An 18,087-nucleotide genomic window follows, 5' to 3' on the forward strand; every position below is an offset into this window, starting at 1 on the left:
GTTTGCTTTTGTTTTGCTTCTTTTCTTTTTTTTTTCCCGACATGTCAGCTGCGACTTGATACAGATGGCCACTGCGTCTTATAGTCAGCTAAAATGCATTATAAAGGTATCTGATACCAACCACGGTGTGGTGTTTCTGTCTGGAGGAGGAAGTTGCAAATACATTTATCATTGCACATTTATGTTAATATTTTAGTTTCCTTGATAAATTGCTCACGAATTAAACTTACATATATGCATTTTTATCTTGTGGAAGCAGACGTGATTGGCCTATTATATACACTTCTCTGAATTTTGCCTGTGGGAATGTGACTGTCTTGACTGTACTTATTCTACTAAGTTTACATTTTCTGCCTTTTGTTTTTTTTAAACAAATCTCTTTCCCCATGAAAAAAAAACCTTTCAGAAGTGCTCCAAAGCTTGATAAATTATAACAGTGTGTGATGCAGCATAATCCAGCTAAAGTTTAAAATGTTCCTCCAAGTTGATGTTTGAAAATATATTTCATGTATCAATCTTTTCATGTAGTTTGTATGACTTTGATGGATATATACTCTTTCGGAAATCATTAACCTGAATTCAAAAACTCCACTAGGTTCACAAGAAACTGTTCTCACCACACTCGGCAGAGCAGTGTCACCACAGGCCAGGTACAGAAAAGCTGTCAGCATCATTAAGGTGGCACATTTCATTCACTCCCTGGGTTAGGTTACATACCCAAAGTGTGTGGGGCTAAAATGAGCAGGGGTCTGCTGGACGAGGATTTTCAGCAAAGTTTCAGCAAAGCATTGTTTACTTGCTGCTTATTCATCAGAAATTGTTCAGTAAATGACTTTTTCCCCCAACATAGTTTTCAGAGATAGTTGCAGACAGTCAAGTTAAGATAGCAAACGTGAAATAATGGAAAGTCTTGCTGTTCCTGATTGCTTGGCTGTTTCGTGTGCTGTGTCACATATTGTTATATCTAAAGACCATAATGCGCCCAGTGATCTTTAACCTTGTCTGTTGTGCATTGTCTTTTTTGGCAAATTGCCTACATGAGTGAAGAAAAGCATACAAAAAGAACAATTACACAATTTCCTGTATTGTGTTCTCATAAACAGACAATATATTTGTCACAAAGTTAGTTTTAAATGCAACCCCTATGTGACTGTGGCGCAAAGTAGGTCCTGTTCTGAGTCAGTAGTAATCACAAAAAGCAAAAAATATAATGTGATAACTCTTTGACTTAGGAAAATAGTTGTGTTATTCTTATGCAATACTCAATGCTGCTTCCATTTCAGGAAAACCTTGTTCCTCACAACAACAAACAAAACAAAACCCAAAGTCAGTCCAGTCATTGAATCTTCTGGACAGGAATGCCCTGCCGTGGTGTTGACTATCAGACCAAAATCAAGATTTTATGGTGAAATAACCAAACCTGCCTGAACATTTGACCAAAACTTTGAGAATTTTTTTTTTGTGAATCATTTTCTTTTGTCATGATTTTACTTGTGTTGCCTTTGACACGATGCTAGTTTTGTTTGTAACAGTTATAAAATGTAAAAAGGAACAAACAAAAAAAAAAAGCAAAAAGGTTTTGAGAGTGTAATAAGCCGGAACTGAACGTGTATGTATTGATGAGTATCTTTGTCAGTTGTTTGCATTTTATCTAGCCGAAGCGTTTGTTATAGATTGACTTTGCAACTTGAGAGCTGATTAAAAATGAACTTAGTACTATAATAACTTTCTGATGTTTTTGTCTTTGATTAGTAGTCATGCTAGGTTAATTGATACAAATAGGAGTTTGTTAATGCTTTGTGAATCACGTCCTCATAGATATCACTGAGCTTCTTTCAGGGGGAGAAGCTGGAAGTCCCCAGTTTGGTGAACTTGTTTATATTTCCTTGAAGTAAAGACTACTTTTTTCTTTCTTTCGTCACTTATAAGCATAGAAATGTCTAGCTTCATAATGGTAAATCATGCAATGGCAGAACCTACCATTCATGGGGTTTTTTTTGTTTTTTTCAACATTACATTAGCTCTTGTAATTCAGTGCTAATAAATGTGTAATTAATATTTAACTGTTTAAAAACATTGGCCACTTTACTTATTACCTACACAAACTAGAAAATGTGACAAAGCACATTTGAAGTCAGCTACATGAAAATAAAATGTTGGTTAGTAGCAGGCTAATAGGTTTTTGTTTTTTTCTATGTATTTTATATTTGAAAAGCATGTTGACAAAAGTATAGTTTTTTGTATTTCATTGACTAATGCAGAACAACGTTACATCAAATTTAATCCTGAGCTCTGTTATTGTGCAGTTGGTTATATTTTTAGTAACTTCCTCCCAGAAAAGGCCATAAAGTCATTTACTTCTCAAAAACAGCGCAAAAAAAATAACAACTCAAATTCACAGTGTAGAAGAATTTATTTTATCTTATAGTAAGAAACTTCTCACCAAAAGAGAAAATGTGGAAAAATAAATACCCAAGAATAGTGGAACCATGTGAAGTATAGTTACAAAAATAAGTCAGCATATTTAGTTTCTTTTTACATTTCTGTAGATACCCTCTTTTTCTTTTGCTACGAGGGGAAAAAAAATGCAGTAGTGTAGTTATTATAGCTGAGATACAGCAACCTAGACAAAACTTGTGATTTAAACTCCTCTTTCCAAACAAGCTAAAAACATTAAAAAATGTAAACATAGCAGGGAATTAAAACTGTGTGAATATTAGCTTTTAATATATTTCTAACAGACATCCTTCAAACTACTTTTTGCATATTACCGATATCTGAGAATGACTGTCAAATATGCTTAATATTCCACTCTTGATTTTAATTCAACAATCTAGTTTGTTTTTGTCTGAATGCTTGGTTTTCTTAAAAAACAAAACAACTATCCTCCAAATAAAATTATGCAGAATATTAAACTAAAATCAGAATACATACATGAATGAAGATTGCATTCACAAAAGAAAAAAAATGCATTACTATAAAATTACAAAGGTAAGTTACGAGATCAGAATGTTGTAATTTTTCAGCTAGTGTGCAAAAGAAACATCGGGTTAAAGTTCTGATTTCCTGTCTCATAACAGAATCTTGACTTTTTATATAAATTAGAAAGTAGTTGAGGTAATCCTAGGAAATAAAGGATTTTCTTTTGTGAATCCAACTCATTTCTGCATACGTAATCTTTGTTCCCTCCTCAATACGACACATTTTTACATGTTTAAAAATGACCAGAGTAAACGCCTCATTCGTTTTGTCCTCTTTTTGAAATAAATCTTAGCCTTGAAGCTTATCTCATGTACAGGTACAATAGGTCATATCTATACAGCAGCAAACCCCCCAAAATACCCAAAACTCAACTCTGAAGTCCTCCTGTATTATTTTTTTTCCTATAAAATAAAAACTTTTCCCCACTAAGAAATTATTAAAAAAAAAAAAAAAAATCTCAAACACACACACACACACACACACACACACACACACACACACACACACACACACACACACACACACACACACACACTTCATATAAATAATTGCTTAATGGGCTTTGATTTGAATTACACAGTTACTTAAAGATCCCTCACATGTACCAGATTTATCTTGCTATTTCTTCTAATATGTCAAAATCCAAATACTGCATGTATGAATGTAGAAAAAACCCTCTTTAGGAAAGAACTGCCATTAAAGAGCCATCAAATAATACAAAAGCTGAGAGATTGGAGAGCTCTGATTCTTTGAATCATTATTTGCGTTCTGAGATCTGAACTGAAAAAGTCCTCTTTCCCATCATCACCAGAAGTCTTTAGAACATTTGTGCACCTGGATAATTCAGAACATTTACTGGTTTAAAGCCCATTCTAAAAGACTTGAGTAGTTGGGTGGAACAAATGGATTCAAAACTACACCTTAATCAAATCCCTATTATGTCAGTACTCTAAACAATAATATTTCCTCAAATGGCCATTTGGGACTGGCTTTCCCTCAGAAATGAGTTTAAAACTTTTTTTTGCATAACTTGCAACTTGCATAACTTATTAAAATTTAAAGCAAGTTTGTTTAAGGGTGTGACTGCTCTGAATGATAGGTGGGTGGTGTCACAGCAGTTACATCTTTTGCAGTATAAGTGTCAACATGTCTCTGCAGCAAACTCCTGTAGGTTTATTTTCTTTGGCAAACGAGCAGATTGTGGCTTTAAGGAGAACAGGGAGGCAGAAAGTCCACCAGGTGATTCTGTCGTTCACTTTACACGGTTGAATTTCTTCCTGATCAACAGAAGAGGGCGATCAACTCCACAAGCTTTATAGGAGACTCTTGAGGAATGGTTTTCACTGGGCCACTCCCAGGTAAGACAAACAAGAGTTACTACCCTTTGAATTAACATTTAAAATGTGGGCAGAGAATCACACTTTAGTACACACGGAGAGCATGTAAAGGGAAAAAAATGCATTTCAGCTTTTAGCACAACAGCACTAACACAGTAAAGTACAGGACTTGTGGTGCATTTACATGCAGGATTGTTTTGTCCTTTCAGATTTTCAGAAATGTAATTTTCCTGATGGTATTAAAAAGTGACTATCCTGTAGACATTTCCTGTTTAAAAACAAACAAACAATAAAACCTGGAAGGAAAAAGAAATCTTTTCATTTGGTTATACACTGTTCCCGCTGAGGGAATTTAGAGTGAGGGGGTTTTTAGACTTTGGTGACATTTGTACTATGTTCCAGTGTCAGATCATCGTCATCGTCACTCAGGTCCAACCTCAGGTTATCCAGAGTCTGACGGATTGTCATGGTCTCCTTACGCCTGAGGGATACAGATGAAGCTTTATTAGTTTGCCATCAAAATTATGAGAGGGTACATAAACATATGTAAGGAGGTTAAAAAAAACGAAATCTGCAAGGTGAGAAATCATGAAAGAAAATACAAGTGTCAAGTAGCTGTTATGCATTATGAGCTATCAACAGTCCATCTGCATGCATGCAGTACAGTTCATACTTGGTCTGCAGGTGTTGGTCAAGCAGCTGCTTCTGTAGGCGGCTGGTTGTCTCCCTCTCCTCAGCCAGCTCTCTCTGGGTGTGCCGGTACTGTGCCTCCTTCCTGCTTGCCTCCTCCTCGGCCTCATTCAGCTGGCGCTTCAGAGAGCGGATCCTCTGGGTCATCTGGAGAACAGATCACAGATTATCAGATCATCTGGTTAGTGTACACGACATAAAAACATTTGCCACTTTTGCACAGTTTGTTAATCCATTATGTGGGTCAATCAGTCAACAATTCACCATACAAATACGTCCCATTAGAAAAGGAAAAAGAGTGCGGGGGAAGTTTGTTTCTATGATTATCTTAAAAAAAAAAATGTTCATAAAAGGAAATCAAATATACATCCAAATAGTGGGTGGATCCCAGAGAGCAAAAACTAGTTGAAGTTAACTTAAAATACAATATAAGGTTAGTAAAAATAAAGTAGTAGAAGGATGGAAATTACTGCTGATGATGATGATGATGATAATAATAATAATAATAATAATCGGTGATTTAAGAATTAGTAGTATTGAAGCTTTGGATATTTCAGCTAACGCACACTTTCCACTTGGGGGTGTCTGAGACAGAAATGCTGTTTTATAGGTTTGTACAAATGTGTGGCTGTATTACCAGGTCTTTCTGTTCAGTAGCTATCCGGTGCTCCTCCTCCATCTGATCACTCAGCTCGTTGATCTTCCTCTCCAGCTTACTGTTGGTGTTTGTCAGAGTTGCTTTGTTCCTGCGCAGAAACACACACTTGTAGTGTAACAGCAAAAAGCCATTTAACACGTGCAGGTACTCCTGCAAAGTCTGCAGGCTGTCCTCGGTCACAGAGAAGATCTTTAACTGACCTCTCCTCAACCCTCAGTGAGTTCTCCAGTTCCTTGACTCTGATCTCCGTCTTAGAGATGACATCCTCCTGTACTCTGTTGCTCCGCAGTTCCTCCACCTCCAGACGAAGCTGACGCAGCTACACAAACACACTTTATTAGTACTCAAAACACAGAAAAAAGTCTCCTTTTATTTACATTATTTTGTGTATAAAAATGTCTAAATACAAGGAAACCATGGCAGCTATAAGTGTTTCTTTTAGAAATGACACTAATAAGATCTGATTCGTCTTTTTGTCCACAAAGTGATGGCAAGTTTTTTTTTTATCTATGAAATGTTCTGCTTAATTTTCACAAAATGGCAAATGAGAATGGTGCACAGAAAAAGTAAATATATTCTATTGAAATGCATATAATATAATATTGGCTTCTGAATTTAAGGCCCAAACACTTATCACATGCATAAAAAGACTAGAAATAAGCCCACACAGATTACCTGTCTTTCCATTGACACTTTCTCAACTTCCAGCTGCTCATTCAAATCTTTCTCCTGAATCAGCTTCAGCTGCAGCTGCTCGGTCTGGAGGTCAAAACACAAAAAGAGTGTCAGTAACCAATCAAATCAGTTCTATACGAATAGTTTTCAGTTGATACGCTTCCTGTTCCCAGCGCATCTACCTGATCGATGGCTCTCTTTTGCTTGGCGGCCCATCTCTGCTCGCTGTCATGCAGCTCCTCCAGATCGCTCTCTAGGTCGATTAGCTTCTCCTGAAAGTTTAAAAATAAGTAAACTTCTGATCTGAATCCCTCTCAAACAGCCTGTGAGGTCACTCTTTAAAATGTCTGACACTCGGGTTATTTTTGAAAACGGAACAGATTAAGCATCTTCAGAAATGGTGACGTGACGTATATACAGGATTATGGAATCACTGTAGCATGCTGATTGCTAAACGGGATTTGCATAATTAATACCCCATTAACCCCAAACTCTGATGGTTTGCATGAATGATTAACTCAAGTGGACATCTCTGTTTGACTCATTAGGTCATGCACACAAAGACACTTTGGATGTCACATGATCCAAATATGGTGAAATGTTCAGGAATTTGGTGATAGCAAAAACACAAGAAAGGACTAAAACCAACAATGGATGTAAACTTAACATGTGTGTGTAAAAGCCTGACATGCTGTATATAAAACACGCATATGGTAGTTTATCTGGAATCAGTTAGACAAACCAAATGTGTATTAATCTGCTGCTTTTCTTCTTGTTGATTATTAACTACAATCACTACGATTAGCAGCTGTTTTTATTGAAGCTTTAAATGTGGGCACCACATGCAAAGTAAGGGTATTAGGGGAAAAATATCAAATTTCCCCTCACATTTCTTCCTCTTTCAGTGTTGAAAATAAAAAATTTTATGTGAAGCAGTTTGACAGCTTGAAGAAAAGTGTGCTGCTGTTGAGCAGGTAATTAGCTTTCTACCCTTGAAATGATGAATGTTTATTGACTCATTCAGCAAATTAAGGTGAAGGGCAAGACATGATGATTAGATAAAGAGTCAATGAGGCTAATGTGGGCTGTCATCTGGCCCACACCGATAGCTGTCTATGACAGCGCCAATCTAAAAACAGCAACAGCAGGGGGTGACATTCTCTGAATATGAGTTGGGATTTTTTTTCCAAATCTGAAATTAGACAGAAACCTTCAGCTAAATGAGTTTCTGAAAACTAGAGTTGTGTAGGCCACATTTCTCTTGCAAGGATCCACAACATCCCGCCAAAGAGCATGGCACAGGCGAACGTTAATAAGGAGGCACAGTAGCAATGGCTAAAAGCTGTCGCCCCAAATTCAAGTCAATTTCCCTCCAATGACCAAATGTTTTGGACATGGATGGTAAATCAAAGCTGAAATCAAGATTATTCCTTTATGATGCTGAAGGCTGAATTTTTCAAACTTAAATTTGTGAGCATGACAATCCATGGCAGCTAGGTGGTCTCTATGGTTTTGCAGAGGTTGTGAATATCATCTTATACAAAAACCTAGAAATGTTTCTGTCTGACTGTTTCTTTGATCACATTCAATAAAGTATCTGGTGTAAAGATGCAGTGTAACCCTCTTGCCTCGCCTCAGACTATTTACTGTACCTGAGCCAGTTTGAGCTGTTTGGCCAGGTCGTCTCTGGTTTGGTTCGTGCTGTGCAGCTCCATGGTGAGGTCGTCCACAGTCCTTTCTGCCTGCTTACATTGCAGCTGAAGCCTCTCTCTCAGCTGAATCTCCTCCTCCAGCGAACGCTCTCTATCGAACAGCTTACCAGAGACCTACACGCACATACAGAAAACACACAGGTCGTGAGGCTGTGGGTACTCCAAAGGTTTCCACAGCTGTTATTCTCTATTAGGCCACTATGTCTCAAAGTACAGCTGAAGCTCAAACGCTACAACATACCTCTCCCTGCAGTTTGGTCACGAGGGTCTGCAGTTTCTGCACTTCCTGTTCCTTCTCCAGCAGGCACTCCTCCAGCTCGTCCAACCTCATCTGGGCATCCTCACGCAGCTTTTGCTGCAGGTTCATCTCTGCGTTAGCCTGAGTGGATGCTGCCATGGCCTCACCCAGCTGGAAATGGATATAAACTTATTACAGTTTAATACAGTTTGTATTTGTAGTAATAGAAAAAAAAAAAAACACATTCTCGCTACAAACATTTCTTAAAGATCTAATTGGTTAACACATTTAAATGTTTTCGCTTTAATTTAAGAGTCCTTTTCCACATGGAGGCAGAAGAAAGATTTTACTGCTCTCATAGTGCTGGAGAAATGAAGAATAATATGCTTTGTACTGCTTTTTTAATTTGATTGAAAAATCTGATGGCAATTTCAACTCCATTTAAAAAGGAAAAGAAAATTAAAAGCCTTTTCTGCACATACTTTATGTTACTGTAAATGATGCTGCACCAGGGGGTGCAGTTTATGCTTTGGAATCACTGCTTTGGGTTGTCAGGTTTTTCAGTGATGACAATTTATGTGGTTCTTTTCAGAGAATTTCTAAATAAATCTAATTCTGAGGTGATGGCTGCTCATCGCCTCAGTGTCTACTATGTCCGTACCTCTGTCTCCAGCCTGAGGATGGTGTTGCTGAGGTCAGACAGCTTCTTGTCTTTGCTTTCTTTGTCACTCTCCACGTCTTCCAGCTGCCTCTCTGCCAGCCACAACTTCTCAGCCAGAGTCTGAGCATGTTGCGTCTGCTTGTCCAGATTTTCCTGAAAACAAAAAACATGCATAAAGTTCAGCTTCTTTGTAAAAGAGAAAATGTGTCTCTTACTGGTCTGAATGTGCAGTAACATAGATGATCTAGTCCCTCACTGACAAATAAAACCAAGCTGGATACTGGCTAAACTGGATTATCAGTGAATGTCATTAAGGATTCTTGGCATTCTGTGTGCTGTGTTATACTAAAGAGTAACACAGGGGTGTACCCCGAGTCCCCCTTCCCTGCTCTGTGACCATAGTTAGAGAAAGTTAAAAAAAATTGGTTAAAAAAATACAAAGAAATTGTAAATGACATCTTTGGATATCTGGATGAGTGGGAATCACTTTAAAGATATGGTACACCCCATAATCCAGTTTCTTTTTATCTATCTAGATTATTTTGGTGCGAGTTCCTCCTCAGGTTTTAATGTGATCTTTTTAAAAAAAAATTATTTTAGCTGCTTCCGTCTAACTTTGCATACCTCAGCATCCTGGATCCGATTTTTGAGCGACTGCTCAAGGAAGTTGAAGGCATACTCCTGAGTGTTGGCCTCCACCATCACCTCTCTGGCTTGCTTCACCTCAATCTGCGTAGCACAACACAAGTGTCACCCATCCAAACATTTATACTACTACAAATCACTTCTATGCATCCTTTTATCTTTAAAAAAAAAAAAAAAGTCACACCTCCATCTCTCTGAACCGCTCCCCCACGGACTGATTCTCTCTCTCCATTTCTATCATCTGCTCCCTCAGCCGCTTCAGCTCATTGTTCAGCTGTGTGTTTGTTCTCAGCAGGTCCTCGTTGTTCACCAGCAGGCCGCGCATCTCAAACCTTCACAGACAGTTTAGACAAGAACAAATTGAAATAGACTTAATATACTTAAAAAAAAAAAAAGAAAAGAAAGAAATAACATGAGGCTAAAAGCTTAATTTTAAAGTCACAAGTACACGGCCCCCGGTTAGCTAACAGTGTGCTGACTTCGAGTACAACTACAGAAAAACCACACATGCCCGACCTGATCTGGTTCCTCTCCATCTCCATCTCCACACTCTCTGCCTCCAGGAACTGGTTGCGCTGGAAGAGACAACACACCACATCAAAAATCTAGTTTTCTACAAACCGCCAGGAGCTAAATGTTCCTCACACAGTGGATTGTTTTGTGTCCTGTTTGGTGGTCTCCGATTCATTAATCTGATAAATCTGGTGAATCTGGTCCAAATCAGACTCATGCTGAACAGTAGTCAACAGATTTGTGACATCATGAAGAGAGGATTCATGGACTCCCACCTACTCCTCAAACCTTCTGTTTAAGAGGGGCAGCCAATCAGGAAAAAAGCCACTTAAGGGGGAAAGGAAGGGAGGGAAAGTGGCTTGCTTCAAACAGTGGATAAAGGGCTGCGCAAAGGGCCCATAACAGGATAAATAAAAGTTAAATGAGCCTAACTGGCACTCTTTGAGAGTTTTTTGGTCAGGTACCCATGCTATAAGTCTGCATTTCTCAGACATTTGTTTAATGTTAATTTGTTTTAATTTGAATCTATACTCCTTATTTTTTTCCCAGGCGACTGAATCCACAAGAAGTGAAACGGGGCTTACTCTCTGTATGGTGTCCAGCTGTTTGGTCAGTTCTGCTATGTAGTCTTTTTTATTGGGTGCTCCCAGAGTGGAAGAGCGCATGCTGTAGTGTGTGGGCACCACCTGTAGCAAGAAAAATGTACAGAAACCCATTACAAAGTGTGGAAGTCAGAGTATGTGCTACACGTGTGTGTGTCAGTAAACATGTACCATGTTGTTGACCTCCGTCCTCCTCCTCAGAGTGTTGTAGGTGGAGAAACGGGGGCGGGGGGAAATGAGGGTCGGCGTCTGTATGCCCACCGGACTCGTGCTGCGACTGTTATAGGTGTACAGGTTCATCTCAGAGGTGGCAGGAGATAGTTTACCCTGAACATGGAGAAAAGAGGGGAGGTGAACAGAGGAGGGTCAGTAGCCTGCTGTGACTCCACATCCTGGTCAAAACATTAATTATGCAGAAACCAATGCAAACTATTTCCTGCAACAGTTTAAAAGAAACATTTGGTTTATTGGCACTCTTTAAAAGCTTTTTGCCAAGTACACATGCTGTGAATCTGCTGTATTTTAGGAAAGAAATGTAACTTTAGTACATTTCAAGACACTGTATAAATGAAGTGGTTTCAAAATTAAAGAGGGGTCAACTTACAAACCTTTTCAGACATTCGATAAGGGGGGTTGTACTCCAAAGAGGTGGCTTGGGAGTATGGACTGTTAAACACTCTGGGGGGGCTGTCAACGACACCCATCTGTAAAAAAAAAAAAAAAAAAAAAAGTCAAAAATGTAGAGACTTAAAGAAGACAAATAAAGCTCAAGGATCTCAGAGCAAAATGTGAATTCAGAAGTGCAGATACAGCCACGATTGCCTTCCTCACATCAACATAAAATGAACAAAGGTGGGCGTGTGCTGTAAAGCAGCTGTGTTTATTAGACGTGTGCAGCAATCCTGTTAAAATAACAAACGTGAAGACTGAAACAAGTTTTCTATACTGGTATTCACATTCATACCAGTAACAGATGCTACAAAAACATCCATTAATGCCACAGTACCTACAGTACTTTAACAGGATGGTAATATTCCAGGCTGTAAAATTACAAATCATTGTGTCCTTAATTATTATGCATACGATAAACAATGGTATCATTTCACATCAAAAAGAGAGGGTTAGCTTTGCATTGAGCCTCTCTTTTTGATATTTTTGCTTTTCGAGTCAGACAAACGAGGTGATTAGATTTGATTTGGTGCAGAGAGGACATGCAAGGCTGCCTTCATTGAATTCTGTGATAAACAGAACAGCCGGTATTAGACCTGTTTTTTGAGATTCATCCAGGACTGGGCACGTGTCAATGGCTGCAAAGGAAAAGATTTATTTTATTAATGCTACATAAAGGATCAAATATTAAAAATGGCAATACTGTGTGAACCTCACTCGCTTAAATGTGCACTTATTCAAATTTAAAGCAATTCAGTTTGAAACATTCAATGAGGAATCTTGACATGATCGGAATCTACTAACGGATTATAAAACTAGTTTTCTGTAAGATATTTGGATATAAATAATATGTAATAATGTAAATGTTACCTTTTTGAATTACTTTGGCTCTAAATGACTCAAACTTTAAATGTTTTCTAGAAGTGCCTGTTTTCATTTTTCTCAGTGAAATGATCATGTCTGCTGTGAACTGGAATTAAGAATCTAAAAGCTGAGCTCTTCCAGGAGAGGGCACTGTTTAATAACTGATGCTTTTACTCTGGAAGTAAGGCGCCATCTAATTTTTCTAAAAGCGATCTTGAATCATACGCATATATACAGACAGAACACATGGTCTGAATCACCCACCCTGTCAGCCATAGTGTCCCAATCTCGTGAGGCCAAACACTCCAGGGACCCTTTGTAATGGTTCGCCCCAATCCGGGTGGTCTCCCATCGGGACATCCTGGGGCCATTCTCCCCGATTGATCCTCCGCCGCTTCCTTGACCATCTGCATCTCTGCCACTGAACCCGTTGGTCTTCAGATCGTTGTTGAGGTACAGCTGATATTTCGGGTTCTGGCTGATTATCGTTGCTTTGGGCGTGGAGGGTTCCTCCTCTGATGGGCTGTCCAGCTGCTTGTGTGAATCCAGTTCTGACTCCTGGAGGGACAGAAGGTGAAAAATGAGGAATGAAAAACCTAGATGAATCTGTCGGAGGGGGCGAAATCAGTCAGCATATAAACACGAATGCACCCAGTTAGAAAACATAAAGAACTGACGGATGAAGGATGAATTAACAGAGCATGTGATGGTGTTGTCACCAATTGACAGCAGAGAGAAAATAAATATATGGCATGGGAAGGTAAAATGACAGAGGAGATGGCAAAATGTATCATTCTGAAAGACACTATAGCAAACTGATTTGACTTCTGGGAAAAAATGTGCATAAATAGAAACAAACTTGGCTCACTGTATTAATTTTATGCAATTAACACCAAGATACTATCTTTTCTGCTATTTCATCCCGGTTCTAACTGACATTTCTTTAAAGGGAGACTTATGGTTTTCTGAGCACTAGAGGGCAAAAAGAACACAGTGCTGATATATTATTATAATGTTCCCAAACAGCTTTAGGTTTTGAATCCTTTTTTTTAAAACTCTGCTTTGCCTCCAACTAAAGAAAGACTTCACTATGCTCAGCAGCTCATTGTGTGTTCCCTCTGTCTGCTGTTTGGTATCAAAGATGGAGTTTACTGTACTTAACAACATACAGCCTGAAACACAATTCTATCAAATAAATTGTTAATTACTACGTTATTATATGTTGAAATTACTTTAAAGAACATACTTGTTCTTTGATTTCTATGGTTGGCGTTGGCTTAAACACTTGCCCAGGGGTTCATTTAGATTTACTGCTATTTACCTGAAAGCCTTCCCATTTCCAAATACACATGATCAAAAGCACCTAGCTAAAAGGTAAATTTGGGCAAAAGTGAAAATATGAATTCAAGAGAAGTGCAAGCAAACTGAATGTAAACATTTAATGGGTTTTAATAGGTTTTCATGCACAAAAAAGGAAGACAATTGAAGACAAAGTTTGTTAGATCCATCAGTGAGTTTTAGGCCATTTTGATTAGTATGCTTAAAACGTTGCTGTTTTCATGCGTTCGAGTTCGTCATGCAGTTTGAGGATGCAGATTTTTTCATGCAAGAAATGCGTTTAAGTAAACCTGCAATGCCATGCAGTCATGCCATCTTCACGCAGTGTAGCTGCAGAGCTTTTTGTTCATGCAAGGACATCAAAACTGCCGGTCAGGAGTATATTTTTTGTTTCGGTCTCTTACCGATCCCATTCCAGAGTCAGCCACTGAGTCTCTACCAGTGTTTGTTTGGCTTCTGGACTCAGCACCGTCCCCTGGTGGAAAATTGATTCTTGATGTTATCTGAGTAGTTCTGGAACCTTTCTGAACTGGTCCAACTCCATTCTGAATGGTTTCCTTGAAGGGTGGAGTCACATTGATGCTGGGAATAGAACTTCCATCTTGACTGGCACTGATCGGTGTGGATGGACTTGACTTTGAAGATTCCAGAGCCTCCATCGAAGCCGACTTTTGGACTCGTTCAGCTCCCATAATAGGGCTCTGTGGAGAACCGGAAGGTGAGACCTGGTGATCCGGACCTGAGAACCTAGTAATCAGGTCTTTGATGCTGCCAGCTCGTTGCACTGAATTGCGAGTCAGGCCTACTGGTCTCTTATAACTGGCTCTCTTGGATTGCTGTGACTCTTCTTTGGTGGTAGTCTGCTGAGGACTAAGTGGTGATTGTACGGAAGACGACTCGGGTGTGTGCTGAAAGAGGTGAACACAATAACAGATCCCTAAAAAAACTGTTACAGAAGTGTCTGAACACCCAGTTGATGGTGGCTTAAATGACTGGCAATATAAATTTAACACAGGTTAGACCATGTAAACCATCACTAGTTCAAGCGAGGGGTGTGGCTCTGACTGAGAACAAGTGGGCACTTGTTGCTTGACATGTAGGGCAATAAAGATAAATATAACCTGCTTGGATGATGTTTACTCGATTTATGGGTCCACATTTTACAAAATGAAAATTATGTTGTGTTAAATGGGGCTTGAAGCTACTGACTGTAACTATGAACTCAGTAGGAAAGTGTTTATCAAGGTCATATGTCAGGGGAACAGTAGACTCATTTTGTCATAGACTTGTATATAATCAGATTTATTCCCTTTTGCCCCCTGCCAGTCACTGGAAAGAATGCAGGTTTAAAGCATCATTTTTGAGACTTTAATGCTATGTTCATATAAGCAGCTGTAACAAAGTTACTTAGTCTAGAAAGTGGTTACAAGAAGTAGGAGAAAAACCCTCCAAAGAATGGTTAGCATCAAATACATACCATCACTTTAAGTTTATTTTTAAAGCATTATTTTAATAATGTGTTTTTCTCTCTCTGGCCCATGTCTTTACAGTGCATCGATGTTGTTGACTGATGAAATGCATACATAATGACATGAATCCCAGCGTGTGTGAACGTATGTTTGTGTGTCAGTGTGTGTGTGCGTGTGTGGGAAAGTGTGTTCCTATCCTGACATAAATCCCTCTTGAGAAACTGCAACATCTGCTCGTTCATCTGAACAACAACAACAAAAAAAGCCCTACCCTACACCCCCACCTCATATCACAACATCTGACTTTCTCACACAGAAATGTAACGGTAGATAGGTAAATAAACAAAGGGACAGCAACAGGGACTTAAATTCAAAAATCTGCTCAGCTCTTGCTTTAAAAAAAAAAAGAGAGAAGAACAGAAAATGTCAGGATTTTTCCTTTTATGCCAAAAAGCCACTTGAATAAATCCAACTTTAATTAACAATCATAACAAGAAGGATGGTGCCACTTAGAGAAATGAAGTGGCAAGCATCCAGGGGTTTAACTTTCAAGGTTCAAGGGTCCAAAGCACCGAGTGGCCTTAATCCAGGGACTCGCCTGCCCGCCTCCCCCGAGGACTGTGAGCTGAAGCTGCGGTGGGAGAGAAGCCCTGGCCTGAGAAGGAGGGAGGCTGGATGGGTGGGTGTCTGTCTAGGGTTTAGGATCACTGCTAATCACTGTGGTATTAAAATGTTTACAGGCCGTGGAGGGATTAGCTCTGAGCTGATGATTTTTAATGTTATTATTTTTGCCCTGTGAGGTGAACGTGCTCAGTGTGGACTTGCGGTGTGAGAAGACAGTGAATGCAGTGAATGTGAGAACGTGTATGCATTGCTGTGCTTGTGTCTTTATGTCCTGTATATAACATTACTATGGTGATGGCAATAATCCAGAGCACAACTTTTTATGAGCCCAATTGAGGGCATCACAGGACACATCTGTTCAATAAATACATTTGAATCTTTTAGATATACTCATAATTTACTTCCATGCTCCATATTAATTTTAAATGTTTAAAACTGTTGGGGTCGTTTTGCTAAGAATATATAGTGAGTTAAGAAAGTATTTGAATATAATTTCAGCATAAAATATAAAACACAGCAGAAGAAATCCCAAACGTGCGTAAACTGCAACTTAAAGTAGACCTTGTAATGCAAGTTCCAGTTTCACAGCTTTGGTTCACAGTTCATAATATTCTTTATCTCATACTGAGCTTTGATCAAGACCCTCAGTTCATCTGCTGTCTGAAACAAGCCGTTTTATTTGCAGTAGAAAAAAGGCTATTATATTTATTGCACATTGTGCGGAATACGTCTGTATATTTTTGGCAGATACTGAACAAATTTTAGGTATCAAAGGTTGTTTCCCAGGGGCATCAACCCATACGAGTGCTTAATGAGCTGGTCCCTCACAAAGGCACAATGCACTGCTTTTACTTTAGATTACCCAACCAAATCTATTTGGTTCATTTCAATATGGAAAACCATGAAGCTGCACACACATCCAGCTGTCCCTGGCACACTCTTTACCAGTGGACGGGTTTTCAGTCGGTTGTAACAGTGGGAAAAAAAATAAATTATTGCAGCTGAACCTGAGGTTTATTTGGGTCATAAATTTTTGTGATAAGCTGGCACCTACATGTAAAACCTACAGTATGTAAAATCAACACGGGAGCTGGAAGCTGAATTCTGCTCATGTTAGAAGACAGAGGAAAAACAAAGACAGGCAGACAGAGCTTCATTCAGGAAAACCACAAATTCCCTAAAGTCCCGGACACACACACACACATACATACACACGGGTCCTCCATTCCCTGTGGCCTCACTACAGTACAGACATATGGCGCAGAGCTGTGCACTATCTGACCCAGATATAAGGCAGCAATGCACTCTGGGAAATACAGTGAATACCTTGCCGATGAGGCTTGATGCAGCAGAAGTGATCGGGGCTTTTCTCCAGAATTCAAAGTTCAGCGGACACAGGAGCTTTTCTGCTCAAGTGTATCATCAAAAAGCAGGTGCTGTGCTTTTGTGACAATGAGAGACCCTGATTACAGTAGGAGGGCTTTTGTAGTTTATTTTCAGTAAGTGGATGACTTTGAATGGATAAACAGTTTCATTTATGTAGCACCAAATCACAATAGTAGTGCCCTTAAGGTGCTTTACATTGTAAGGTAAAGACCGTACAATAATGTAGAGAAAACCCCAGCAATCAAAGAGACCCTATGAGCAAGCACTTGGCGAGAGTGGGAAGGAAAAATCCCTTTTCACAGGAAGAAACCTCTTGTAAAACCAGGCTCAGGGAGGAGCAGCCATCTGTCGATGGCTCATAATAAATGGCTTCAGGTTAACACTGAATGGGTTCAAGTCCTCGAACCTACACTGATCAGCCACAACATTAAAACCATTGATCATCTCAATTCAGTGTTTTTTTGTTTTGGGGGGTTTTCTCTTTTTTTTTTTTCATTTGGGGGGGGGGGGGGGGGGGGGATCCGGATGTTTCTTTGGCATGTATCACCCAGATACTGCTGCAGACTAATAACTTCTTCTCCAGCAGGGCAATTCTCACACTGCAGGAAACACATGTGAACAGCTCTACAAAGAGCCCAAGGTGATGACCTGGGCTCCAAACTCATCAGATCCCGCTCCACTCATGGAGGGTACAATACAATCCACACAGATCCAAAGCATCCACTGGACTATTAGACAACACAGGACTCCTAAACGAGTCCTGTGTCTCTGCTCTGAAAGCATCACTTCTAGTTTGAAACATGCAATTTCAGTTAAATTTATTTTGGAAGCAAAGCTGAAACTACATGAGAAATTTCTCTGGGATCAATGTCTTAGACTGGAAACACAAAGGCAGGACATTATATAACAAGTGCTCCTCTGGCCTATTACATAATCTACTGTCTAAACTTGTGGGGTGGAATCCTTTAACTTTCTCCAAGGTGTTATAAGAAGAACAATCTAATCTGGGGCTGGAAATGTTTGT

The 18,087-nt window shown here is 39.2% G+C and overlaps 1 protein-coding gene across 1 annotated transcript in view; it reads right to left on the reverse strand.

The window, feature by feature from the left end:
• Positions 1-2,401: 2,401 nt before the first annotated feature.
• LOC308384080 (uncharacterized protein) overlaps positions 2,402-18,087 on the reverse strand; it is a gene marked incomplete at its 5' end in the record, with an annotated part of 57,095 nt that continues 41,409 nt past the window's right edge. Inside the window, 17 exons of the mRNA XM_080862412.1 lie at positions 2,402-4,800; positions 4,993-5,156; positions 5,647-5,755; positions 5,868-5,986; positions 6,343-6,426; positions 6,525-6,614; positions 7,995-8,168; positions 8,296-8,463; positions 8,954-9,106; positions 9,578-9,682; positions 9,783-9,930; positions 10,115-10,173; positions 10,696-10,797; positions 10,885-11,040; positions 11,322-11,417; positions 12,511-12,804; positions 13,989-14,285. Coding sequence (XP_080718538.1) covers positions 4,689-4,800; positions 4,993-5,156; positions 5,647-5,755; positions 5,868-5,986; positions 6,343-6,426; positions 6,525-6,614; positions 7,995-8,168; positions 8,296-8,463; positions 8,954-9,106; positions 9,578-9,682; positions 9,783-9,930; positions 10,115-10,173; positions 10,696-10,797; positions 10,885-11,040; positions 11,322-11,417; positions 12,511-12,804; positions 13,989-14,285 — 2,430 coding nt within the window. The 3' untranslated portion in view covers positions 2,402-4,688. The remainder of the gene's footprint in view (positions 4,801-4,992; positions 5,157-5,646; positions 5,756-5,867; positions 5,987-6,342; positions 6,427-6,524; positions 6,615-7,994; positions 8,169-8,295; positions 8,464-8,953; positions 9,107-9,577; positions 9,683-9,782; positions 9,931-10,114; positions 10,174-10,695; positions 10,798-10,884; positions 11,041-11,321; positions 11,418-12,510; positions 12,805-13,988; positions 14,286-18,087) is intronic.

This window comes from Rhamphochromis sp. 'chilingali' (genome assembly GCF_963969265.1).
Source record: "Rhamphochromis sp. 'chilingali' genome assembly, chromosome: 2".
NCBI classification, from domain to species: domain Eukaryota; kingdom Metazoa; phylum Chordata; class Actinopteri; order Cichliformes; family Cichlidae; genus Rhamphochromis; species Rhamphochromis sp. 'chilingali'.